The 27,767-nt window shown below is 42.8% G+C and overlaps 1 protein-coding gene across 1 annotated transcript; it reads left to right on the plus strand.

Moving 5' to 3' along the window:
* Positions 1–764: 764 nt before the first annotated feature.
* On the plus strand, positions 765–26,763 carry STAG3 (STAG3 cohesin complex component). The gene is made up of 33 exons (XM_019752682.2): positions 765–1,046; positions 2,093–2,195; positions 2,581–2,697; positions 6,201–6,297; positions 6,969–7,045; positions 7,335–7,539; positions 7,957–8,108; positions 10,583–10,656; positions 11,669–11,792; positions 12,310–12,408; positions 12,618–12,697; positions 13,030–13,137; positions 13,417–13,531; positions 13,691–13,796; positions 13,981–14,084; positions 14,349–14,441; positions 14,572–14,661; positions 15,980–16,180; positions 16,295–16,365; positions 16,465–16,552; positions 17,061–17,141; positions 17,224–17,316; positions 17,462–17,630; positions 17,754–17,890; positions 18,675–18,776; positions 19,308–19,456; positions 19,695–19,823; positions 19,922–20,079; positions 23,845–24,019; positions 24,278–24,379; positions 24,693–24,771; positions 26,021–26,080; positions 26,335–26,763. The coding sequence occupies exons 1-33, from the start codon at positions 874–876 to the stop codon at positions 26,341–26,343; spliced, it is 3,720 nt and encodes a 1,239-aa protein (XP_019608241.2). The 5' UTR covers positions 765–873; the 3' UTR covers positions 26,344–26,763.
* Positions 26,764–27,767: the final 1,004 nt, after the last annotated feature.

Genomic DNA, 27,767 nt, shown 5'->3' on the forward strand with positions numbered 1-27,767 from the left:
CGCAACGCGCCTCGTGCATTCCCGCGTTTTTCTGGATTCTTCCGCCACCAGAAGGGAAGCGGCAGCCGCCTCTGCCGCAGGTGGGGTCACTACAGAGACCCGAGGGACCCCAGGCGGTGACTTTTCCTCAACCCTGCTCTCCCAGAAATCGCTGTTCGGGCTTCAGACAGTGAGGCTTCTTTTTAACCCAAGAATACGGCCTCCCCCCACCCCCGTCGCCGCACTGCGGTCTCTGAGATAGGGACCTCCCTCCTCCATGAATCGGTAGCTTCCTCCACCTCCAGTCCCCACGAGACTGATAGTCACATTTGTGAGCGGTTAAAAGGCTCCTCCGCCCAAAGAAACTTACCCTGGGGAGGGTTAGAAGTACCACCATCTGGAAAAGTAGAGAACGAGAGCTTTCCTTTATTCCTTCAGCGTTTCGGGCCCTGTTCTAATGGCGCCTCCACCTCCAAACCGTTAAAAGCGTCCCATTCCATTCCATACGGAATCAGGTAGTACTAGCTTTCCAGAAATGAACGTCTAGGTGCTTTTTAATTTATGTTTTGTTTGTAACATGTGAGCTGGTTCATTTACACCAGGCAATTTAGCTTCTGAGTCGGGAGAGGGACCTGCTTTAAGCTGCTCTGGTGTGTGCCTTGCTCTGTGCTTGGAGAGCAACTCCACACCCGTGCTCTGCGTCTGGGGCAGTGGTTTCCTTAATCTCCTGATGCCTTAGGTCAAGGCTCTCATTTTTTTGTGTGGCTCCCCCACCCCCGGCCACTGTGAGTTCCAGGGCAGTTCCGTTGGAAAGACGGGCTGGAAAGGGCTGGGGAGGGAGGAAGTGGTGGGGTAGGAGCCCCTTTCTCTCTTTCTTCCCTCAGCTGGAGCACCATGCCTACCCTTCGATCCCCCTCCTCCGGTCTCCGTAGCTCCGCCTCCCCAAGCAGTGTGTCCTCCCCACTGCAAGGAGCAATGGGAGGTGGACAGAGGGGCTTGTCTGCGTCTTCTAGTTTGTCTGCCAGTGTGCCCTGTGATGACAGGGACTTGGACCAGACTTCAGAGGGGTGAGTAAAGTTGGTAAGAAATGGTTACTTGTGCGGCTTTCTCCGGCATCATCGGCAGCTTTCCCCTCTGTCATTTTACGGCCTTGATAGTAATGTGCGTGTGACTGTATGAAAATGTAAAAGATGCTCTGCTGGTTCACAACAATGACCCCCTTCCAGCGTTGCTGGCTGGTTTTGGCTGCCCTACATGTTGTAGGCATCAGGAATAATACATCTTGGTCTAAATCCATCACCCAACTTGTCTAAACCTTTCTTGAAAGCGTTTGTATGTTCAGTGTGTGCAACCTCTGGTGGGAGCAGGGAGATAGGGGAAGGGGAAGTAAAGAATTATTTTTTGTTGCCTGACAAATATGGTTTACTTTATAGTTGGTGTCCTGTAGTTTCTTTTTGGGGATGTTATATACAAGTGCATCTATTCTTATTTGATATCATTTATGAGCTTTTTTGGGTGAAGGTTATAATAACATATCTTGGTTTTTCTAATCTTTCCAGGAAAAAATTAATCTCATACAAGATCTGATTTATCCCCTGGTTATTTTAATTGACTTCCTCTGAATCATTTGTTTCTGTCAGTGCTAGTGTTGGGGACCAGATTATATCTATATTATTAACTTTAAATCAATTAGACATGTGAATTTGTTTTAAGGAGTGGAATTTAACTCCAGGTGCACATTAATCTCCTGTTTATGTGTGAATAATATATGACTTCCCAAACCATGCTGGTTTTTCTCCACACAGCAGTGATCCTTCTACCTGCTTACGTGAATATCATTTGATTTTCTTATTCAGAGACTCTTAGGAAAGGGTTATCCTTCACCCACCTCAGTTCCTCATTCCTTATCTCCATTGCTTTATTCAAGTGAAAGTTTTCTTTTAAGACTTTGTCCCTACTTTCTGGTAACAGTAAACTCATCTCTTCTTAAAAAAAATATGAATATATTTTTCTAATGGAGAGGAGTTACAGCTAGAGACAAAGAAATTATAATTACCCTTTTCTATGGAGGGACTGGGGTGTTGTATCTAAGGACAGCCATACTCCCTCATAGGGATAGTGATTCTTTGTCAGCTGATGAAGGCAGTGACTTTGAAGACACCTTGAGACCCAATGTGAAGAAGAGAGCAGCAAAACGACCACTCAAAACAACCCCAGTGAGTCATTCGGTTTTGTTTTGTTTTGGAACCTGGTCTGGGAAGTGGCAAAAGGAAACCTAGAAGAGACTCAGGAGATACGTTTGATGAAAGGACAAGGCTTAAAGAGTGTTAAGAGACAGAGTAGGAAAAAGGCAAATTTTGAAGAGAAAAGAATAAAAGGAGACGGTATTAGGATTCAGAGGAATAAGAATAGGGCTAAAGGTCTTTTATAAGGAGAAAAAGAAATAATAAAGTTCACAATATAAAAGTCAGTTATTTTAAATCTGTGACTCAATCTCTCCTCTGTTATTGGCAGCTTAAGCCTACCTGTGTGATGATGAGACCAAGTGTTAATGCCACTTTCACTTTTTAAAAATATTTCTGATCTCTTTATACTTATTAGGTGGCAAAACATCCAAAGAAGGGGTCCCAAATGGTACGTGGTCATAGCCAGAAAGAGTCAGAGCCACTAGCCAGTGATCTCTTTGATGCTGTGAAAGCTGCCAAAAGTGACATGCAGGTAAAACAGTGTCTCACCTGTTTCTTAATACCATCCACCCCTTGTAGGGTGGAAAGATAAGGACAAGTGTCTACAAACTTGATTTAATGTGAACATTTTAATGAACATAACCTATATCAGAAAAGACAGGTAAGACTATGGAGTGAATCCTTGGAATTATATAAGGTAGACCTTGGATGAGAGAGAATGTTTCTTTCCTAAAAGTATCAAAGAGCAAGATTGATTTTGCTTTTACTGATTGATAAAGGAGGCAAGGAGAGGCATTGGATAATCTAGAGAGAAAGCTTGAATATGGGTGGCAGCTTGTTCACCCTTGTCACTTTTTAGCTCCATTTTAGCAATTATACCTAATTCTCTTTCCCTCCCCATATTTCTTTTTTTATAACTTATTGTAATTTTATTTCATCTGAAAGTGTATAAGGCTTATAAATAGTTTACAAAAATTTTAAATGATCACCCAGAAGTGAAACATTAATAGTGCTTTAGAGGCCCTTGTATAGCTTCTTTCCCCTACCCCACAGTCCCTTCACCACCCAGAGACAGCCACTAGAGTGAATTTTCTATAAATGATTCCCTTGTCTTTTCATTATAGTTTTATCACGAATTAATGTATTCCTTAATTTAAATAAGTGAATCATTCTCTATATAGTCCTCTGTGACTTAATTATTTCAGTTGTTTAAGATTCACCCATATTGGTATGTAATGTAGATTTGTATAGTTTTTAGAAAAGTTTTAAATTTTTAAACATGGAGTTTTTCTATATTTTTGTTGTTTTATATTTTTGTTGCTGATTTCTAATTGTCAGAAAATGTGGTCTTTGAAACTTAGACAAACTTTATGACTTAGCATTTAGTCCTTTTCCAAAACGATTTTACATGTGTATGAAGTGGATGTGTGTTCTCCATTTGTTGGGTCCAGGGTTCTCTTGGGTGAGATAAAAAATGTTAAATGTCATACTGCTTTGATATTTCTACTAGTTTGGGGTTTGGGGAGGTTTTTTGGTCTGTGTGATATATCAGTTAGAGAGAGAGGTTTGTTAGAAAGGTGATTTTTCAATTTTTTTGTATTCAGACCTATCTTTGCCTTAACTATTTTGAGGCTTTGTTTCCTGGTAAATCAAACCTTTTATTGTTATATACTGACACTTGTTTATCTCTATACTTGAAGACAAAAATTGTGGGTGTTTTTTTTTATTAACATCTATACTAGCTTTATTTTTGGGTAATATTTGCCTAGTATCTTTTTCTTTTCTTTTACTTTCAATCTTTCTATGTATGTTTGGAGTCCGTCTTCTGCATACAGTATATATCTGGATTATGTTATTTAATCCATTCTGCCAATCTGTCTTTTAACGAGAGTTTAATTCATTTGTATTTGTTGTTTGTACTGATATATTTGAATTTATTTCTTCCATTTTATGTGCTTTCACTTTATCTTGCCTTTCCTGTTTCTTTTTCCTCTTTTCTTGCTTGCTTTTGGATTTCTGTCTTCTACAAGGACCTAAGTACATTTTAGTTCCAATTTCCCCTTCCAGTTTACATGCTGTTGTACAGTGCTTTAGTTCTGTCTATTCCTCTTCTCCCAGCAAAAGAGACATTACTATTTTATACAATGTTTGTTTCTACTTACTTACATTTTTATCATTTTCTGTGTCCATCATTCCTTCTCAAATCTTCTGTATGGAATGATTCTCTTGCTGTCCAAAGTTTATTCTTTAAAATTTCCTTTAGATACAGCTTATTAACAAACTCATGTTTTGCTTGTATAAAATGTCTTTACCCTGTTCTTGAAAGATTGTTTGCTGTGTATAGAATTCTAAGATGACCTTTTTTTCTCTCAGCACATTAAAAAGATTATTCCACAGCCTTCTAACTTCCTTTATTGCTGCCGAAAGTCAGCTGTCAAAGTTAGCACTGTCTAATACAACAATTTGTAAGTATGGAAATGTTCTATATCACCATTGTCTAGTACAGTATTCTTTAGCCACATATGGCTATTAAGCACTTCATACGTGGCTGGTGTGACTTAAGAACTGAATTTTTAATTTTTATTTGATTTAATTTTAATAGCCAGATATGGCTAGGGGGCTACTGTTTTGGTTTGCAAATGTTAAATGCAAATCCTTTGTAAGTGATCTCTTTTTGCTATGACTGTTTTCAAGACTTTTTTTGCTTTTGTGTTATGTTTTATAGGATGTTTTATTTGTCATGCTTCAGATCTGTTAGTTTTCTGGCTCTGAGAATTGGTGTCTTTCAACAACTACGGAAAATTCTTTTCAAATAGTGCCTCTTCTTCATTCTATTATCTTCAAGAATTCAATTAGACATCATTTGAATTTCTTACTTTATTTTCCATGTCTCTTAATAGCTCTTTCATTATTTCTGTTAGTCTCTGAACTGCATTTTGGATAATTTCTTTGACTTAATTTTCTAATTCATTCATCTTTTGTGTGCTGTGTCCAATCTACTTTTAATTCATTCATTGAAATTTTAAATCTTATATTTCTTATTTCAACAAATTTTGTTTGACCCTTTTCAGAATTAGTTCTTTGCTTCTACTTTCAAGCTTCTCTTTCATTTCTTTAACCATAGTAAGCATAATTTGTAATCTGTGATAACTTCAGTGTCTAAAGTCTGTGAATATAATTCTACTCACCGTTTTTCGTGCTGATTCTTACTTTCAGTGCCTTGTTTCTTTACTAGGTTTTACTGTGAACCACTCATTTCCAATGGAATTCTATATGTTAGAATTCTTTGGGGTCTGGTTTGAAGGTGGGTTTTAAGAGAGGAACCTGCATTTGCTTCTGGTAGTTGCCTGGGGGCACTTCAGAGTCACTTTTAAGTAAATTGTCTGATTGAGCTTATTCTGATCATATAGGTAGTGTGGATCTGGACTGAAAATCCAGATCTGAGAGCTGGTTTATGGTTATGAATTCTCAAGGAAGAATTCTCTTTTTTCCCTCAACCCTACACTGAGATCATAACAAGCTAGTTTTCTTGCTGTTCCCTTCTGACCTATAGGTTTATTTCTCATTCTTGCTTTCATGAGGATGTGACTCTTTGCAGGATATAGCTTTATGCAGGAGCCTCCTTTTGGACTATTCTTGGAAAGGCCACAGGCTTGATCTCCTGTGCTCTGCATTCCATGCAGCCATGGAGACAGAAAGTCAGGGTTCCCAGGGTTTAATAGAAACCCTCAGGGCAAAAGTCAGCTTACTTATCTTCAAGGATTGCTACCTTCACTTCGTTTTTAGCCTATGTGGAGTTCTATTAGGTTGGTGCAAAAGTAATCGCGGTTTTTGCAATTTTTTTTTTTTTAAACCTTTTAAACTGAAATTACTTTTGCGCCAACCTCATACCTTTCATTCCAGTTCAGCAATACATTTTAAAAGATGTTTTTAATGTTTTAATCAGAAGTTTAGATGCTTCAATTGGGAAGATCATGTAGGATTTCTAGTCTGTTATATTGCTGTAAATAGGAATCATCCACATTGTTTTCCCAGTCTCTGGTGGATGAGTGGCTAGAGAGCTACAAGCAAGACCAGAATGCAGGATTCCTGGAGCTCATTAACTTTGTCATCCGGTCGTGTGGATGTAAAGGTGAGCAAACTCCTACCTCTTTCTAGTCTCCAGCCTTCTGCTCCTATGTTATAAAACTTTTCCTCCATTTAGATGAATAGGATTGGGCATTCCTAAATGAAGGGTGAAGGTAAAGCATAAGCAAAGTTTCAATTATTTAACTATATTGTTGATTGGCAAATATGGACGTGATCCAGTAGGGAACTGTGTTGGTTTGGAGACAAGACCCTTTGCAGAAAAATAATCATGCTAATAATATTCACACATTTAAAAATGGACCATCAGATACCTTTTAGTCTTCCTTTCTCTAGATGAAATAATTTTCTTATTCCTTATTTCTCAGCCACTAAATCGCATATTTCTCCACTGAAGCTGTAGACCCCCAGAGGCCATGACCTAATTTATTGGGGCAGATAGTCTTAGGCAGGTTGTGTTATAAGAATCCAGAATCTGGTATAGTTTTGCTTTCCTTATTTGTTTGGATTTTTTTATTAATAACTAGTTTTCCACTGCTCAATTCCTTTGGGTTTTCTAGAGTTGTTGCATTATAGTAGATACACAGTTAGATGCCAGCACATTTGGATCTTCTGATTCCCCACCTATGCTCTTTTCAATATATTCCCTAAGTCATCTTCAGATGTCTATTAAATAGTCATGGTATCCTGTTATTTTTCTTATCCTCCATGCCTTAGGCACTGTGACCCGCGAGATGTTCAAGAAGATGTCCAACTCAGAGATCATCCAGCACCTAACAGAACAGTTTAATGAGGTGGAAGGAGATGACCAAGATCATCATGCCACTCTTATTTCAAAATACAAGTCTTATCATTCCCTTCTTTCTGTTTCTGGGAAATAAAATAGCTTTTCAAAGGAGGAGTTCAGTCTCTCGGGGGCAAAGGAGACCCATAGATATTTTCTGAATATGCCTCAAGAGTTGAGAATAGCAGGAAATGAAGTATAACAGAGATAACATTCTTACTATACTATTGGGTTTTGACATCCAGTGTCCCTATGGCCTGGTAGTAACTTGCCCATCCTTTTCATAAACCCTTCTGTAGGACTCAGGAGACTATCCCCTGATAGCTTCAGGTCCATCCTGGAAGAAGTTCCAGGGAAGTTTCTGTGAATTTGTGAGGACATTGGTCTTCCAGTGCCAGTACAGCCTCCTCTATGATGGCTTCCCTATGGACGACCTCATCTCCCTGCTCACTGGCCTCTCAGACTCCCAAGTTCGTGCCTTCCGTCACACTAGCACCCTGGCTGGTGAGCACTCAGTTTTACTCTATAAATGTTCTCCTGGAGATTGGTAGGACTTTCTTCTCTAGTCCTGGATCTTCTTTCCTACCTGCATCTTCGCTCTTGATTTCAAGGCCATGCTTCTTTATTCCAAACCCAGTTGAGTTTCTCACAAGTGGAATTGTAATAAAAGGGTGGAACACAGTGACAATTTACAGCTCTAACATGTTTCTTATAGCTCATCACTGGGAATATGCTGAGGATTAAAAGCTGCCCAAAAGAGAGAGGCAGAAAGAAGTTTACTCCAGAACATTGAGTCTTGGGATTTAATAGTCACCCTGCTCTAGCCTTTTATTTTCACTGCCCTTTATTTCCTTCTGTTTTGAACCTACCTTCCCTTCTCTGACTCAATGATTTTCATATCTTGTTTTTCCTGACTGCAAGCCATGAAGCTAATGACCTCTCTGGTAAGAGTTGCCCTCCAACTGAGTTTGCACAAAGACAACAACCAGCGTCAGTATGAGGCTGAACGAAGTAAGGGGCCAGGACAGAGAGCGCCTGAGCGGCTGGAGAGCCTGTTGGAGAAACGCAAAGAGGTGAGAAGTATTCCCTGCCTCTTTCTTCCCTCTCTACCGGCTTCCATCTGCTGCTTCCATAGCCCACCTTAACAGTTCCCAAGAGCTCTCTGGTAAGGCGCAGATCCCCCAGCGATCTTAATGGAGGCTGGCAAGTTTAATAGGCCCATCCTGTCAGAGGTCATTGGATGCTCATCTTGTTTCTGGGATGCAGGCTCAATTATTCTCATTTCTAATTTAAAGTAAACTTTAGAGTTCTCTATAATTCAAAACCTTCTCTCAGTTTCCATTGTCTATATTCTTTATCAGAAGTGTTTAAGTGTTGTGCCTGTGTCTCATGCAAGGAGTTAAGTTTTGACTTTCATGTCAAATGTACAGTATACAGGTCATCATAGGAGTCCTAAAGGCCAACCACTGATGGGGAAGCCAAGTTTTTAAGAAACAGAAAGGGCACAGGCGTTTCACTCACTCCCGAGTAAATTCTGTTCCAGTTAGCTACTAGCTCCATGGCCTTATGTAACACTTCCAAGCTTCAGTTTCCTTTTTTTTAAAAGGGGAATAACTCTACCCTTTTGTGAAGATAAAATGAGATAATGAATAAATTGCCTAGCCTGGCACATAGTAGGTACTTGCTTAGTTTCCTCTTTAAAAAAGACTAGTGGAATACATAAGATCTCACGAATTAAACTAATTAAACCTTCAAACAGCTGTCTATCATGAGACAGACACTGATTTCCACCCCCGTCCTCTCCCTTGGTATCTGAATCTCCCCTCAGCATGAGGTGGCAGGATTCACCATGTCTAACTGTACCAACTGCCTTTTCCCAGCCCTCACCCAAGATTTCTTCTGTGCTAAATCATTGTAGAAGAAAACTTTCTATTTCCCCCATTTTCTATTTTCACTGTCAGTATGCTCTTAAACCTTATGTATATTCTGTCTCAAATCTTAGTACACTAGTACAAGTTTTTTTTTTACTGCTCTAGCCTCTTGCTTCATCAATTACCATTCTCTTTTTTGTCTTTAATCTCTCCCTCCCCACTGTTTTCTTCTCTCCATTTATATATATATATATATATATATATATATATATATATATATATATATATATATATATATACATACATACACATAGGTATGCCCTTGAATCTTTTCATTTCTCTCCTCTGTGAGCTACATTTCTATCCTTTTACAAAGTGTTTCCTTACTGCCTTAATATCCAGTTGTATCCTTTTTGCTGCCTAGCTTCTCTCCTCATTTTTCATTGAAATTATTCTCAGACCAGTAATGACTTCCTAATCCCTATAGCAATGGCCTTTTCTCAATCTCCCTTTTCCAAACTTCTATAGAATTTGGTACTGATGACCCACCTTTTCCTCCTTCCCTCTTCCCTCTCCTTTTTCTTTTAAATATGAAAATTGTCAAACATTCAGAAAAATGGAGTCACTGGCAGAACGAACACTATATACAAATTATCTAGATTTAACAACTAATATTTTACCATATTTGCATCTTTTATTTTTTTACTATTTTATAGTAAATTATGGACATATTGGTTTTTCAACCTAAAGACTTAAATATGTCCTCTAAAAAAAATGGCATGTTCCTACATAATCCCAGTACCATTTTCACTTCCCAGAATATTAACAGTGATTCCCTAAATTGTTCCTAATTCCAACTTGTATTAAAATTTCCCCATTTGTCCCCCAAATTCTTTTTATATCTGATTAGTTCCAACCAGAGTTTAAGGACTATGCATTTGATTGTTATGTTTCTTAAGTCTCTTTTAGTCTTATAGGGAACTTTACTTCCCCTCTTTTCCCCCCAATATGTTGATTTATTGAAGAGGTAGAATTAGTTGTCTTAAAGAACATCTCCTTATACTTCTGCTTCCCTGTAATTCCTGTAATTCTTATAATTCTGTTTCTTTGGTACAAGTCTAGGGTTTCTCATTAGTGACACTTGACGTTGGAGGGCTGTCCTTGCGTTGCAGGATGTTTAGCTGCATTCCTGGCCTTTATCTGCTAGATGGCAGTAGTAACCCCCCAGTAGTAACAACCAAAATGTTTTCAGACATTGCTAAATGTCCCCTGGAGGGACCTCCAGTTGAGAACCACTGATCTAATCTCTTCCTTCTCCTTTTTTACTAGATCCACTTCTGTCAAACAAACTGTGTTTGTTAAAATTTCATTTCCCCAGTTGTTAGTCAAAACCATACGTAACTACCAACTAGGGCCTCTGAATAGCCAAAGATAATCAAAATAACCGGACACAGAGGAGATACTATTTTTTCCAAACACAAAGAAATCTCTGAGGTATTAGTTGACTATACAGCTTCTTCCATAATTAGAAGGTTTAAAAGGGAACATAGGCTACCAAGGGTTCAGACTGTCCTGCAGTAAATAGAAGTACAGTGGAAGCCATACTTTTCCATATTTTTGTGGCCTTATGTTGTTGGGGTACAAGAGAGATTGACCTGCTCCTTCTTGTCCTCCAGCTCCAAGAACATCAAGAAGAGATTGAGGGGATGATGAATGCCCTCTTCAGGGGTGTCTTTGTACATCGGTACAGGTGAGTTAATAGGCTCCTCTGGTCCTTGGTTATAGAGTCTGTAGAAGTAACCAGGCCCCCTCCTAACTCGGAGTTATTTGGTTATACCCAGAGCTAATGCAGTTGGAGGGAAAACTAACAGGTATTTCAATTTAATTAGGTTTAGTTTATCCCTACCTACAAGGGATTTTGTAAGCTCTTCTGGGAGAGAAAATGAGGATAAGGCATTGCTGAGTATTCTTCTGTCCCAGCTTTGCCCAAGGCCTTCCCTCTCTCATCTTCCTGGGACTAGAGACTTAAGAGGACAAAAGTAGAGAGCCAAAAGGCAGGGCTTTTCAGAGGGTATGCAGCTTGGCAAGCCTTTTCCTAGCCCAGCCTGCTGTTTCAGTGCTAAAGGCAGGGAGTTTTACACTGTTTAAAGAACGGGTAGAATTAAGTTTTAAAAAGCAGCTGTAGTTGTTTCTCATTCTTATCTAGATTTTATCCTTTGCATTTTCATAACCCTTTAATTTTTTTCTTGAAGTGGAATTAAAACACACACACTGTTTGGCCAACAGTTAAAGTAACTTCCAAAATCAGTTTTTACAAGGGGCATGGAGGATAAATTCAACTGCCATGTTTCCCCGAAAATAAGACCTAGCCGGACTAGCAGCTCTAATGCGTCTTTTGGAGCAAAAATTAATATAAGTCCCAGTCTTATTTTAATATAAGACCAGGTATAATATAATATAATATAAAATAATATAATATAAAATAATACTGGACCTATATTAATTTTTGCTCCAAAAGATGCATTAGAGCTGATTGTCTGGCTAGGTCTTATTTTCGGGGAAACATGGTCTATGAGCTGGTTACAGAAATAAAGTATTTACTTTTTTATATATTATATTAACATCAGGAGGAGCAAATGAAATGCATGGTACATGGTGTTTAATCAGGAAAATAAATTCTTCTGTGACAAGGAGATTATCTGGTTGATGGAAAGTGAGTTTGGAGAAAAGGTGATCAGGTCAATTTATCACTCTGTGCCTAGGGATGTCCTTCCTGAGATCCGTGCTATCTGCATCGAGGAGATTGGATCTTGGATGCAAAGCTACAGTTCCTCTTTCCTCACTGACAGCTATTTAAAATACATTGGCTGGACCCTGCACGATAAGGTGAGAGTCGAGTCAGTCTCCTTTCTCCTATTCCCCTCACCCTCTTCCCTACCCTAGGACACTTCAGCTTTTCCTGGTTCTACCACTTAGGTGTTTCACTAGTGAGCAGTAATCAACCCATACAGGCACTGAACCTTGAAACTTCCCTAGTATCAAGGAGGGTAGGATAACGTAAAAGAGAGAAAGACCTATCCAGGAAATAAAACGCCTCAAAGCCAGAGTAGAGAGGAGAAAGACTTGCCCTATGAAAAAGCAAGAATGTCATTGATGGGTTGGTAATACAAGTGCTCTCCAGTGGTGAGCAGAGGATCCTTTTCATCATGGTTGCTAAATTCTGCTGTCATCCTTTTTTTTTTTTTTAAGTAAGAAGACAGCTGTGTATTGTCTTTGAGGTATCTCAGAATCCTCAGTATAAGGGGACACCCCGGCGCAGAAAGAGTAATCTGAGAGGGGAGTATAGGGGCCCAGTGAGGGTGAACACAGGAAGAGTCAGTCATACTTCCATTTTCCTCAACAGCATCGGGAAGTCCGTCTGAAGTGCCTGAAGGCTCTCAAAGGGCTGTACAGCAACCCAGACTTGACAGCACGTCTGGAGCTCTTTACCAACCGATTCAAGGTGAAACTGGGACAGTCCTCCTGTGCTCGATTCTTTCTTATGCTTCCTGTTTCCCCACCTCATCTTTGCATTTCTATTGCGTTTACATATCTGTAGCTACCCCAGCATCTGCTTCTACACCCTTTCCTTAGGAGTCTCTAAGATTCTAGGAGAACATAATTTTGGAGATGGATACAGTGAGGTTTTGATCAGTGTTCTCCTTCCTGCAGGACCGGATGGTTTCCATGGTCATGGACCGGGAGTACGATGTGGCAGTGGAGGCCGTCAGGTTGCTAACACTTATCCTTAAGTGAGTCCTGGGAAGTGGGGGTGGAAGCATCTCAGACTTTTAACTTTTCAGCATCAGACAAACCCTTCCAGAGTCCTATCCCTCCTCCTAGCATAAGTTGAATCTTCCTTATGTACAGGTTGAAAGACAGAGGTCATTCGTGAGTTGCAAGACCTCCAGGGAGAAAATTTCCTATCTTCTCTAACTCTCCATCTCCTCTGTCTTCCACTCTTCATTTTAAAGTTATTTGTGAGTTAATCCTCGTTGTTTTTGCCTCTGTTTGTTTCTAGCCTTAGTTGTGCTAGAAGACTACACCCATATCTACCTGCTCTTTCTCTTTTTTCTCTTGGCAGGAACATGGAAGGGGTGCTGACAGATGCAGACTGTGAGAGTATCTACCCTGTTGTGTATGCCTCTAACCGAGCCCTGGCCTCTGCTGCAGGGGAATTTCTGTACTGGAAGTGAGTGGGGCTCCTTTCATTTGTTCCTTTAGCACCATCCTCTGTTGTTTTCTCTCCCTCATCTGCTGCTGCTTTTCCCAAGAACTCCCCACACCTACTGAAACAAATTAAAGTGTCTCTTAGGATCTCCTTTTCCCTCTCAACTCCTTAGGGCTTTCTTGAGCTCTGTACCTCTTTTTCCTTTATACCTCTCCTTGGATTGTTTCTTCCCTCCATGGTGGTTATTCCACTCCTTGTTTTCTCCTGTGCTGTGCCCTTTCCTTGTGTACATTCTACCAGGCTCTTCTACCCTGAGTGTGAAGCAAGAACGCCGGGTGGGAGACAGCGACGCCGAAGTCCACGTGCCCAGAGGACTTTCTTCCACCTTCTGCTGTCCTTTTTTGTGGAGAGTGAGGTGACGTATAAGAAGGAGCTGTTTGGCTGTTGTGCATAAGACCCGCAGGTGGAGAAGGATGGGAGCTGGCACTACAGGAAGGAGAGACATGGTTAATCACTGGGCACTTCCTAGAGTTTTTAATGTGACCAGTAACTTCACGTGTACGTCCTTCCACAGCTCCATGACCACGCCGCTTACTTAATAGACAGCCTGTGGGACTGTGCAGGGTCTCAGCTGAAGGACTGGGAGAGTCTGACGAGCTTGCTGCTGGAGAAGGACCAGAGTGCGTGTCACATGGTACCTGGAGAGGGGCCCTTTCACCTCCTGGTAGGAAACCAGGAGAGATTTCTTTTCCTGTCCTGTGAAAGAAAGATGTGGTGGGCAGTAGGGAGGAAAGGGTGGGGGAGGACTTGGAGTTGGAGGCTGGCTAATTTATGATTCTGTGTTTCATTCTCCTGCCAACCCAGACTTGGGCGATGTGCAGGAAAGCACGCTGATAGAAATCCTTGTGGCCAGTGTCCGGCAAGCTTCCGAGGGTCACCCCCCTGTGGGGCGGGTCACGGGGAGGAAGGTATGGCGTGAGTGGTGGGTTGGATTGATTGACAATATTAAATCCAGATGAGTATTATCCATCCTTATCCTCAGGTCTTGGCTTAGGGGGCCCCTTCCTCTGCCCTGCAAAGAATTCCATCTTAAGAAAAAGAAATCTGAAGTGGGCTCCTGAATTCTCTTTTCCTTCCTGGGCAAATAAGTTTGTGGGGAGGAGGGACACACACACGCCCTCTGGAGTCATTTGGGGTGTGTTTCTTCACACCCCAAATGACTGTAATTCTAGGGCTTAACCTCTAAAGAACGTAAGATCCAAGCAGATGACAAGGTGAAGCTGACTGAACACCTCATTCCGCTGCTACCACAGCTCCTGGCCAAGGTAAAGCTGCCCCACTGTTCAGCTTCTGGGAGTGAGAGCGTGAAAGAAAATGGTCTCCGATGATGAGGAATGGAAGTAAGAATTAGCAACATATTAGCTAGTAAGTCAGTCTCCCTCTCAATCACCACAGTTCTCAGCTGACGCAGAGAAGGTTGCTCCCCTGCTCCAGCTTCTCAACTACTTTGACCTCAACATCTACTGCACCAGGCGCTTAGAGAAGGTGAGGAGGGAGGAAGACACATTTCCTCTGCCTTGCTGCTTCCCTGCAAGGGCCAAAGGTCCTACTGCCAGTATTTGGTTCTTCTCAAGAACCTGGGTTTCAGAAAAACCAGCAAGTCTTCTCTTTCTTGGGTATCTTACCCTTGAAGTTGAATGCTTTTGAACCTATTGTTTTCTTTTGTTAAATATTTTTTTTATTTTTCAATTATAATTGACATACAACATTGTATTAGCTTCAAGTGTACAACATAGTGATTAGAACATTTATGTAACTGACAAAGTGATCACCTCGGTAAGTCTAGTGCCCGTCTGACATACACAGTTATTACAATATTATTGCCTATGTTCTTTACTCTGTACTTTACATCCCCACAACTGTTTTGTAACTACCAATGTGTACTTCTTAATCCCTTCACCTTTTTCACCCAATTCCCTAACCCGCCTCCTATCTAGCAACCATCAAAATAGTCCCTGTATTTATGAGTTTGTTTCTGTTTTGTTTGTTCGTTTATTTCCTTTTTTAGATTCCACATATTAGTGAAGTCATATGGTATTTGTCTTTCTTTGACTTATTTCACTTAGGATAATACCCTCTAGATCCATCCATGTTGTCACAAATAGCAAGCCTTCATTGTTTTTTATGGCTGAATAATATTCCATTGTAAATAGGTACCACTTCTTCTTTTTCCATTCATCTATTGGTGGACACTTAGGTTGCTTCCATATCTTGGCTGTTGTAAATAATGCTGCAGTGGAGATACGGATATATATGTCTTTTTGATTAGTGTTTTGGGTTTTTTTGGATAAATACCCAGAAATGGAATTACTGGGTCCTTTAGTTTCTTGTGATTGTCTTTGTTTTAAAGTTTATTTTGTCTGGTATAAGTATTGCTGCCCCAGCTTTTTGTTGTTGTTTCCATTTTCATGAAGTCTTTTTCCATCTCTCTATTTTCAGTCTCTGTATGTCTTCTGATCTAAAGTGAATCTCTTATAAGGATCTTGTAAGGGTCTTATTTTCTTATCCATTCAGCCACTCTATGTCTTTTCATTGGAGCATTCAGTCCCTTTCCATTTAAAGTAATTGTTGATAGATATGTAGTTGTTGCCATTATTCATATTTTTGATCATTTTTTTCTCCTTCTTAAAGAAGTCCCTTTAACATTTCTTATCATACTGGTTTGGTGGTGATGAACTCCTTTAGCTTTTTTTGTCTGGGATCAACCCAATTTCTTATCTCTCTCAGCTGTACTCCGCTCCAGAAGAGTTGTCTTCCCCACTTCCCCAACACTACCTAGCTTCTTTCACCCTCTCTCTCTCAGCACCTGGAGCTGTTCTTGCAGCAGCTCCAGGAGGTGGTGGTGAAGCATGCAGATCCAGCAGTGCTCGAGGCTGGAGCTCACGCCCTCTACATGCTCTGTAATCCCGAGTTCACGTTCTTCAGCCGGGTGGACTTTGCCCGCAGCCAACTGCTGGATCTGCTGACCGACCGCTTCCAGCAGGAACTTGAAGAGCTGTTGCAGGTAGGAACTGGGGCTGAATGACAGGACACCTCAAACTCAGGTGGGAGAGGGCCACAGACGGGGAACATGGGTCTGGGAGTTCTTGGGAAAAATCTCATTGTGGCCCTTTTTCAGTCGTCCTTCCTCGACGAGGATGAGGTGTACAGCCTGGCAGCCACTCTGAAGCGCCTGTCTGCCTTCTACAAGTGAGCAGCTCACCTCCTGCTTCCTCTTCAATTTCTCCTGCTGTCTGTAGAATTGATTCTGTTCCAGTGTAACATTTCCCTCCTCCCTCCCCCCTCGAGTGCTCATGACCTAACGCGCTGGGAACTCTCTGAGCCGTGCTCCCGACTCCTCCGGAAGGCTGTGGACACAGGAGAGGTTCCTCACCAGGCAAGTGCACAAGTTGGGGATGTGGAGGCAGAGAGGAGTTTTTAAGGGCCCTGTGTCCTAGGTGACCGTGGAACCCAGGCAACTCCAATACCAGAGATGTGGGGTGGACACAAGGGAAAAAGATCATGTGTGTATTGTCCCTCCATTCCACCCTTGGAAGGTGAGCTGTACTTTCCAGTGCCTGCAAACAGCCATCCTCTCTGGTTTCTTGGGAGTCAAGGATAATACTGAGGGATTCTAGGAGACTTCAAATAAATTCAGGAGAGGTGACGTTTTTACCTAGGATAAAATCCTCTAAAGATTGTCTGGAATCACCTCTTTTCCTCCAGAAAAGGAATTGGGGCTCCCTTAATCTTATTTTCTCTCTTCTTCACTGATTTTGTCTCTCTTCACTACTTTGTGTGCGCCTGCCTGTCTGTCCTTCCCGCTCACTCTCTTCCTCTCCCTCCCTGTCTGCCCCTTATTCTCCTGACACATTCCTCATTTTAGTAATATTTGGTTGTTACAGGTGATTCTGCCAGCCCTGACTCTTGTCTATTTTTCCATCCTCTGGACACTAACACATCTTTCTGGATCAGGTGCTTCCCAGGTGAATATGGGTCTGAGAAGGGGGAATAGGAATGAAAGAGCTTGTTGCTTCATTCCTCCCCCTGAAGCCACTGTCTCCACAGATGCAGCTGTTGAGTTTGAAGGGCAGGATGGTGGCCTTCTGTGAACTCTGCCAGAGCTGCCTCTCAGATGTGGTTCCTGAGATCCAGGAGCAGGTGAGCATTGACTCAAGTGGGACCAAGGAGATAAGTCTTTCCGCATGGTCGGAGGACTCCTCATTCTAAGAAGAAATTAGCTGTGTAATTTTGATGTTAGTCAATGTTGTGTCCTTTTTAAGCATTGTTTTTCTTCCCCCAACAGGCTTTTATCTTACTAAGTGATCTACTTCTCATCTTCAGCCCTCAGATGATTGTAGGGGGCCGCGATTTCCTTAGGCCCCTTGTCTTTCTTCCTGAAGCCTCTCTCCAGTCTGAGCTAGCCAGCTTCCTCATGGACCACGTCTTCCTGCAGCCCGGAGAACTGGGCAGGGGTACTAGGATCCTATACCTGGGGCTCAGGAAGCGGCTGGGGCTTGGGCCTGCCTCAGGCACATAGGGCAGGGGGCCTAAATCTGTGATGCTGATATTTCCATTCTGCATTTGCTATGAGCCAGGTCATTCCCAGGAGGACCATTTACAGATAGAACAGCTACATCAGCGGCGCCGCCTCCTGGCCGGGTTCTGCAAGCTGGTCCTTCACGGGGTGCTGGAGATGGAGGCAGCCTCCGATGTTTTCAAACACTATAACAAGGTACAGTGAAGCACCTCGCTTGGACTGCAGGCACTGTATCACTACAGAAAGGAGGGTGGGGGGATGAGGGTATCAGGCTTAAAAGAGAAATAGGAGGGAAAGGGCAAAAGAAGTTTAGAATAAAGGGACAAAGAAAAGAGACTTAGTAAATAATTATGGAGAAGAAAGTGTTAGGAGGAAGAAATTCATTGGAGGGGAAATATCTTATTCTTCCTGTCCAGAATTTTTTTTTCCCTGTGAATCTGGTTTATGGAATGGGGTAATGTAAGAAGGAAAAAAAGAATGGAAGAGGGGTCAATTTTCACAAGATACCTAGACGTGTACCTCCGTTTCCTCAGCCTCCATTGTATTGATTTCTGTTTGGTGAGCACCTACCATGTGCCAAGCACCATTCCAAGCACTAAGGACACAGCAGTGAACAAAAGAGACAAAAGTTCCTGCTTCATGGAGAGCGTCTGTTCTAGTGGGCTGAGACTAGAAGTGAAGGCTTCAGTGCTGGATGAGAGTGGGCACTGGCAGGCACACTACTCTTCTCCAAGAAATGGGCTCAGGGCAGAGTTTCTTCCCTTATTTATTTGGCTAAACTCTGATTTATTTTGGGTTTCACACCTATTGGCTAGAGATGAGGTCTAGTCTGGGTTGTTTTATATTATACTTAGATTCATGTTTTCCTACCTAAGTCACTTTGGGAAGGAGACATAATTAGGAAAGTGAAGGAAGACACAAAACAGAAACAGTCTTTTCCTGTGATCAGACACTGTCTTCTCCATTACTTCTTCCTCAGTTTCACAGTGACTATGGGGACATAATCAAGGAAACGTTAACTAGAGCAAGGCAGATCGACCGAAGTCACTGTTCCCAAGTCCTGCTGCTGAGCCTCAAACAGGTACTCCTTCTGCCCCAAGTGCCACAACCGAAGCCGTGCCGTCCCTATAGTTTGCAGAGCCTCTGTCAACCCCTGACCGTTTAGGATGTGAGATCCTTAAGAGCAGGAACTTTATAATTTATTTTGACTGTTACTTTATATGGCAGTCTCTTTCATAACTAGTAGACCCATAGAAAGTATTTTTGAACTGACTGGGTAGTTTCCGCCCCACCTTGATAAAATTCAACTTAGAAGCACTGACAGTAAAGTGATAGGAAATTCCTAATTTTTTTCTTATCTGTTCTCTCTCAGCCTCCTTTGGTTACTACAGACATTTTTATTTCTTGTTACGGAGCAGAGGTGAAGGCTCTCTCTGCTGTAAGGGGTAAGACGTAGGGGAAGAGTACTAGGAGGAAAGAAAGAGTAAAAGTAGCAGATGGCATCCCAAGTGCTACTTTAGAATTTCTAGGCAGAGAAGGGAATGTTCTACTTTTTGCCCTGTTTCCACCTCGTACCTCCCTCTCCCAAATGTACCATGTCTCCTGGACACAGGTATACACAGAACTGCTGCAGGAGCAGGGGCCCCAGGGCCTGAATGAGCTTCCGGCTTTCACTGAGATGAGGGACCTGGCCCGGAGGTTTGCCTTGAGCTTTGGACCCCACCAGCTACAGAACCGTGACCTTGTGGTCATGCTACACAAGTAAGGCAGTACTGGTTGGAAGTTAGTATGCTTGAATTTTTTGGCTAAGCCAAAGGCTACATACAGGGAGAGCTGGGAGTAAGGTCGTGGAGGAAAGATAGCATGTTGAGAAGTAGCGATCAGGTTGGCACGGGGATAGTTCTGGGAGACAAGCTGGGAATGGGTTTGGTTCACTTGGACAGCCTTGGGACTGAAGTAGGAAGGGACTATCTTCCTAAAATAATTCTGCTCAACCAAGGGAAGGCATCAAGTTCTCCTTGTCTGAGCTTCCTCCAGCTGGCCCCTCCGGTCAGCCCCCCAATCTGGCATTCCTGGAGCTCCTTTCAGAGTTTTCCCCTCGACTCATCCATCAGGACAAGCAGCTACTGTAAGTTATGAGTAGGTGGATAAAGGAGTGGATTAGGGAAGAAGGGCATGGTGAGGCCCGCTGATCACTTCAGCCTCCTCATCCTACCCCTTCATTAGATTGTCCTACCTGGAAAAGTGTCTGCAGCCTGTCTCCCAGGCACCTGGCTATCCCTGGGGTCCAGTCACCACCTACTGCCACTCCCTCAGCCCTGTGGAGAGCACAGCAGAGGCCAGCTCTCAGGGATACCCCCACTCCAAGAAGAGGCGCATTGAAGGTAAAGTGCTGTGTATGTATGCTGTGTGTACACGAATATCAGGGTCCCCAGAAATACTTCCTTTATGCCACTACTTAGGTAAGTAGTATATGGTCTTTTGCCGCCTTCAAACTTTTCCATTTGGTTAAGTAAAAAAATTTCATTGAGCATCTACTATCATTATTTCATAACTTTTTACCTTCAGATCACTACCTGTCTTATAATTTAGCTAAGGTTTTTTCTTTAAACTGACTTTTCTATTTTATATAGTCTCATCTTAAGTGATAATATCGTAGAAATCACAAGTTTGATGTGTTAGTATGTTTTCTCTAGTGTACATTTAAAGATACTAGTAGTCATTCCCCATTTTCCCCATACCCGCAACCCATGGCAGGACCATTAACCTCCTTCCTATCTCTGAATTTGCCTGTTTTAGACATTTCATAAAAACGGAATCATACAATATGTGGCCTTGTGTGTCTGACTTCTTTCACTTAGCATACTGTCTTCAAGGTTCATCCATGCTCTAGCATAAAACAGTAGCTTGTACCTTTTTATGGTTAAATCCCATTCTGTCGTATGCATAGGATACATTCATCCATTCATCAGCTCATTGATATTTGGGTTGTTTCCACTTTGTGACTATTATGCATAATGTTGCTATCAACATTCATGTACAAGCTTTTGCATGAACATATGTTTTCAATTCTTTTGAGACATACCTAGGAGTGAAATTGCTGGATCAGATGGTAACTCCATGTTTCACTTTTTGAGGAACTACCAAACTGTTTTCCAAAGTGCCTACATCATTTTGTAATCCCAACAGTAATGTATGAGGACCCCAGTTTCTCCATGTGCTTGCCAATACTTGTTATTGTCTGTCTGTATTTTATCCATCTCCCAGTGGCTATGAAGTGGTATCTCATTATGGTTTAAATTTCATTTCCGTAATAACTAATGATGTTGAGCTGCTTTCATGGGCTTATTGGCTGTTTGTATGTCTTCATTAGAGAAATGTCTATTCAAATCCCTTGCTCATTTTAAAATTGGGCTATTTGTCTTTTTATTGTTGAGTTGTAACAGATCTTTATATATTCTAGATACAAGTCCCTTATCAGATATATGATATACAAAAAATTTCTCCCGTTCCATGGGTTGTCTTTTCATTTTCTTGATGGTGTCCTTTAAAACACAAAAGTTACTAATTTTGATGAAATCCAGGTTATCTAGATTTTCCTTGGTTGTTTGTGCTTTTGATGTCTTATGTTAAGAAATCATTGCCTAATACAAGGTCACAAAGATTTACATCTATATTGTCTTCTAAGCGTTTTCTAGTTTTAGCCCTTATATTTAGGTCCGTGATCCATTTTGAGTTAATTTTTGTATATGATGTGAAGTAAAGTCTGACTTCTTTTTAATGTCTTCTACATACCACCTAAAAGTATCTCTTATACCCCCAGGAAACTTTAATCAGTTAGCTAATATTTGTTAAGGACCTACTGTGTGCAAGATACTGTGTTAGGTGTTTTAGAAACCATGAAGGATCCTCAAGTAGCTTACCATCTAGTAGGAAAGAGAAAAAAGTATTTATGGAAAAAGCTGAATTATGAACAGTCACCAGTAAATAATAACTTCTTGAGGGTTTGAGAATTGACAGATGAATGCTAAAGAATACAGAGAAGGAAGTTATCGTTGTAAGTTTAGTTGATCTATGAAGGCTTCCCCAAGAATATGGAATTTAAGCTGGAGCTTAAAAAATGGGTAAGATTTATATAAGTTGAACAGAGGAAGAATGAATATCATGGGCTAGCAGACTAGCATAAGCAAAACATAGGAAAGTATGTGTTAGCCAGAGCACGTGGATGTATTGGCTGGTTTGCCTAAAACAGGATTTGTAAAGGCAGGATGAAACTAAAAAGGTCAGTTCCGTTGTTTATTCAACAGATATTTGTTGAGCACCATGTGCTGGGAATACAGTAGTGAACAAAAAAGATACTGTCGAGTGTCAGGTAGTGATACGTGCTGTGGCGCAAAAGCAGGGAAGAAGATGAGAAATGCAGTTGAGGTGGGGATTGCGGTCTTATAACGAGTGATCAGGGGAAAGCCTCACAGAGAGTTTGAATGTTGGGCAAAAACCTAAAGGAAGTGAGGGAGGGTGCCTAGTGTATATCAGCGTAGGGTATGAGGGGGCATCCAGTCCAAGGCCGTGATGGGGGATGTGCCTGGCATGTTCAGGAAACAGCGGAGAAGACCAGTATAGCCTGATGGAGAGAGTGGGCAGTGAGGCCACAGAGGTCGTAGGAATCCAGAACATAGGAGGCAGAGAAAAGACTGGACTTCACGTGGAATGAAATGGGAAAGCGTTGGAGGATTTGAGCTGAGGAGTGACGAGATCTGCCTCTCATTTTAAAAGCATCCTTTCTGGCTACTGTGTTGCGAATTAACTAGAGGGCAAAGGGTAGAAGCAAAGGAGCCAGTGAGGAGGCTGTTGTAGGCTTCCAGACAAGAGCGACCGGGCGTAGACTGGGGCAATGGCAGAGGTGGTGAGAAGTGGCCAGTTTCTGGATATATTTCCAAAAAGATATCACTAATAGGACTTCCTGGCAAAGTAGAAGTGTGTGATGTCAGACAGAGGATTTGAGGATGACTCCATGCATTTTGCCTAACAGTTGGAAGGATGGCATTGATAGCAACTGAGATGAGGAAGGATGTGAGATTAGGGTGATGGTTATTAGCCATGTTATTGAACAGACAGTTCAGGCTAGAGGCAGAAGCTTGAAATGAACTTAGGAGTTGGCATTTAAAGGCGTGAACGTGAATGGTGAGGAAGCCAGTGAGGGTGGAGCAGAGGAGAGGCCCAGGGGCTGAGCCCTGGGGCGTTACACCATTAATAGGCTGGGAGATTAGAAGGACCTGCCAGGGAGCCGAGATTTCCTCTCCGTTACTACAAGCTCATGGGTGTGGGACTTTCCTGTTGTCGGGAGCCCTCTGCTTAAACCAGCAGCTGCTAACTTTCTGGGGTTTGGGTTTTAGCTCATAAACGTTGCCATGGCGAGGAAGTGTAATGGGGGTGTGACTATTTACGGTTGACAAATATTAATATTAATATCAATTTGACTCATGTTTTAAAATAGTATGACGTGGGTTTTCTGAGACATTTTAGATTCTTTCTCCTCCTTTACCTCCTCGGATCGCTGCAGGAGAGCGATTCTTAACATTTTGAGCTTCGGGGCCTCCACTGACCCTCCCTACCAGCACTATGTTGACATAACAGTCATCTCATTTTGTTTTGCTTGCTTTTTGAAAATCCAGGCTTCCATTTTTCTGTTCCTCCCTACTCTTCATACTTCCATCCTAGCTTCAGGTCCCAAAACTCTGCGTGCAATTTTAAGCTTTTTCTCACCACAGAAGTCTTAAATGACTAGGACCTCAAATGTCTTCATTGACTCACTGAAACTTCTCAATCTTAGGTGAGTCCAACCCTCTCTGACATTCGTGTCCAAATGTTACTGTTTATGTGTGAAAATATATCTCTTTCCATCTTGTTTTCTAAGCCGTGTAGTAAGTTTTTCTTGATACAATTCTAGATATAATTCTGTAAGCCTTATTCTTACTACATAGGGCTATGCTCATGGTTTTAGGCATAACATAACATAATGCAGCCATATAGGTTTTCCATTCCCTTCCTAACTTTCACTAACCAAATCCTAGGCCGGTCTGGAAAAATGAAAACCATCTGCGGCGGTACGTGGTCTGCAGTTACCATGTGCATCTGCTTCTTCGCAGGCCCCTCCCGGCGGCACAGAGAGGACATCTCTTCACCCCAGGAGGAAAGCCTGCAGCTGCACAGCATTCCGCCCACACCCACCCTCACCTCCACAGCTGTGAGAAGTCGGCAGCCCCTGGGGGGCGTGGAAGAGATGGAAGAAGAAGGCAGCTCAGAATCCGAGTTTACCCAAGGGTGAGGGCCGAGGGAGAAGAATCTGGGGGTCTGATTGCCCAGTTTGGTGCCTTGCCATCTCCATCTTACTGTTTCTGTTCTGTTGTTCTCTCCCACAGCACTCGCTCATTCTTGAGTTCTTCTCCAGTCCTTTTCCAGTTGTTTAGCTTTACTTTTTCTGCACTCTGAGCTTTTCTCCCTTTAATGCTGGCCACCTTCCCTCCTCTTTTTACCCTTGAATTTTGTTTACTGTCACTTATCCTACATCAATCCCAACAGGCTGCCCCTTTCAGGCACCCAGACGTCAAGGTTCTTGAGCCCACAGCATCTCCAGACTCCACTCAACTCATCAGGGCCTGGTCTGGGCAAGCAGCTGACCCGGTGAGCTTTTCTCATCATCTTCTAGCTTTACTTCAGATCTGTCAGCCACGGTGAGGAGATTCTCCCCTTATCCAGTGCTTCTATGCCAGTGCTTTTTGGACTTGTTTTAATCATAGAAGACTTCTTTCCAGTATAATGTGGGACCCTAGTATGTAAAACTGATATGAGTAGAACTGTTGATTAAAGCAGGAGTGGGAACCTAGAGTCCTGCTGTATTATTGCCCACCTCTTCTCCCCTGGGGTGCCTCTGAGAAACTGTCAGGGGTCATTAAAGAGCAGTTTGGAAACCTCTACTCTTTGCTACTGCCATCAGCCTCAGCCTCATGGAAGAGGATGAAGAAGAGTTAGAAATTCAGAATGAGTCAGGTGAAGAATGGCAAGATCCAGACAAGGTGAGCCCAGCATCCCCTTTTCCCTCTAGAACTAGAGGCAGATACGAGAAAAAGAAACAAGAGTGATTCTCCTCTATCAGCCCTGATGATGCCTTTGTCTGTGAAAGCTGCTTAGGACTTTTTGAAAGAATCAGAGTAGAGAAGGGAGGTTTGTAAGTCACTTTGCATTTTGCTAGGACTTTACTTTTATTAAAGAAAGAGAGTAAAGAAATTAAAAATACCAGGGGCGGCTGGTTGGCTCAGTGGTTAGAGGGCAGTGCTCATAACACCAAGGTCGCTTGTTCAATCCCCACATGGGCCAGTGAGCTGCGCCCTCCACAACCAGATCGAAAACAACAACTTGACATGGAGCTGATGGGTCCTGGAAAAACACACTGTTCCCCAATATTCCCCAATAAAAATTTTAAAAAATTAAAATACCGAAAAGGACTAGAGTGGCACTATTCCTCTCAGTCCCCAAATAAGAATTGAAAGGAGTCCTAGAGCTAGATCTGGGGGGTCATCTAGCCTAGCCTTGTAGCCCATGCAGTAAGTCTCTTCATAACGCACATGCACACACAGGCACACGGGACCCTGCCTTCCCTCCTGTCTCCTAGAGGGCTGCCCTGGTCCCTGTTCCTCCACTCACTCCATTTTCAACCCCAGCCTGACTGCTTCCCCAGGAGAAAATGCCAGAATACTAGGAAGAGCATGGAATTTGAGTGAGGTGACCTGAGCGTCCTCACTCCACCTCTTTATCAGGTTAGCTCCTGAGCTGCTCTCAACCTCCTCATCTTTGCAATGGAGCTTTTTTACCCAAAACACCAACTGAAGGCATCTTATAAACGGCAAAGAATTATGTGTCTGCTGCTGTTATTCTGCTCCCTTCTCTGCTCTCTGAGGAGGGAGAAAGGACAGAATAAAGCAGGGGAATGGAGGTCTTGTGAGACTAGAGAGCAAGTCCTCTGTTAGAATACTGTAATCTTTCCTTAGTCCTCTCAGGAAAAATCCCATCCTCAGGTCCCAAATCTGCGTGAATGTTAGGCGCTCAGTCAGCAGGTCAGAGGAGGTGCTGCTTTGATGACTCCAAGAAGTCTAGGCCTGAACCTCCTGCCCACTCTGCCTTTTCTAGTCTGCCCTCCCTGGCTGCTTCAGGGGCCTGAGCAGGCCTCGCACTTGTTACTGTCAGACTGGGAGGGGAACTTTGTGACTTTGCCGTGTGACAGGAGTGGGGGAGGACCTTTCTGACTTCGGACCCCATTCTCTCTAGCACTCTTCTCCAAGTGAGCCTGGGCTGGACCTCTTAGATTCTGCAGAGCTGAACACTGAGGTGAGCATACCCCGAACAGACTGCGGAAGAAGGAGTTGTGGTCCTTGGGAGATGCTGGTATCTGTCAAGTAGGTGGAAAGAAAGACCACAGCCCATGGCCTGTGCGCTCAGCTGTGTCCGGAGCTTTAGGAGTAGCCGTGGGCCGAGGGCAGGAGGGGAATTCAAGTACTTGTCTAGAGGACCATGCAGCCATCTCTTTGCCCCGTAGTCTGTCATCATGTCTCTGTGTTTGCCTTTCATCTTTCTCATTACAGGATTTCTGACAGGACTCATGCCCCTCCACAGCACCACCCTCTACCTCCAGGACATGACCACGTGGAAAAGGCTGACAGGAGAAGGGAACAAAAGGAACCATTACTTGAGGCCCCACCCATGGTCTCTGAGGGGAAGGAGAGGTGGGCTTTGCCTTTCTAACCTAACCTTTCTCGGATTTTGTTAGGCTAGGGAAGCCTTAAGCCCGGTCTTTCCTAATGCACCATGGCTCTGGCCCTCTGTGTTTGAGCAGAGTGCCCATTTCCTGCTGTGTTGGAAGGGTGGGGGCTTCACCTCACTATCCGAGAGGGTCACTGCCTCCCTGTGTTTAATGGAAAGAGCCTAATATCTCTCCTGTATTTTGAGAACATCTTTCCCATCCTCTTTTGTGCCCTAGTGGTAGGTCAATAAAATATGTTTGAATCAGCTGTTCCCAGAGTGTGCCTTGAGATTGTCAAACTGGTGGAGGTCAGGTCTTTGCTGGTGCCTCAGGCAGCCCTGCCCAGCCCCATGGCCCAGTGTGCTCTGCGTACCCCCAGGTGCTAGTGTTCTGGCTCCTAAGAATGTGTTGCTGAGTCCTGAGAGACTGAGTGGGGCAGAGGAGCTAGGGAGCAACACTGGCTGCCTCCAGTAGTTTGGGCTGAAGAGAGAAGGTAGTGACTTGATCTCCTGGAGGGTGGACCTGCCTGTCTCATCAACACCGAAGCCAGGCCGGTCCACAGTCTTGGCAGAAACCTTGCCAAGAAATCTTGGCAGCTTTCACCCAACGGTTCTTTCCAGAGGTAATTTCGTTCCGTTATCCCAAAAACACTTGTCATAATTTGAAATCTTATAGACTCTCAATATCTGAAAGTTAGGAGGAAACTTAGAAGTTATTCTAAATGTCTGACCCTAAAATCCACGTTTTTGACATCACCTTCTTTATTCTTACCTTCCCCGCTAGTTCTCACCAAGTCCTGTCAAGTTGTTCTCCAAAATATCTGTCTGATCTGTGTCTTTTCTCTTTGCTGCCATCGTCTCTCACCTAGACGGCCACAACATAGCCTCTGGAAACCAGCCTCCTTGAAACTCGGACTTGTTTGTTGTTCTGCCTTTTGGGGCAGCACAGCACCTCTGTTCTCTCTCCCCCCTGACAAGCAATCACATATATGAAGACACTGTTGCCACTTTTTACTTTGACTGTTTTCTTCTGTGGTTTAAGGAACCCTTCAGCCTCTTCTTTTAAATAGAATTTCCTGTTCTTTCCTGTCCTGGGCATCTGATTTAATTCCAAGTTCTCACTGTGGTCTCCCAGGCTGAAGACAGCCATCCAGCTAGTGGTCTCTGTAGGAAGGAATCATGACTTCCTGTGATCAGATGGTCACTCAGCCAAACCCATTTCTTCCTCCTTCTCCCTTTCTCTCCCCCCGCCCCCCAGATAAAAGCTAGAAGTTGG

The sequence above is a fragment of the Rhinolophus sinicus genome, linkage group LG03 (genome assembly GCF_036562045.2).
Source record: "Rhinolophus sinicus isolate RSC01 linkage group LG03, ASM3656204v1, whole genome shotgun sequence".
NCBI classification, from domain to species: Eukaryota; Metazoa; Chordata; class Mammalia; order Chiroptera; family Rhinolophidae; genus Rhinolophus; species Rhinolophus sinicus.

Bases quoted from the DNA above. Each gene is read 5' to 3' on its own strand.
- STAG3 (XM_019752682.2), top strand. From the start codon at position 874: ATGCCTACCCTTCGATCCCCCTCCTCCGGTCTCCGTAGCTCCGCCTCC. The intron at 24,020-24,277 runs GTGAGGGCCGAG...CAATCCCAACAG, and splicing joins GAATCCGAGTTTACCCAAGG to GCTGCCCCTTTCAGGCACCC. The intron at 24,772-26,020 runs GTGAGCCCAGCA...CATTCTCTCTAG, and splicing joins AATGGCAAGATCCAGACAAG to CACTCTTCTCCAAGTGAGCC.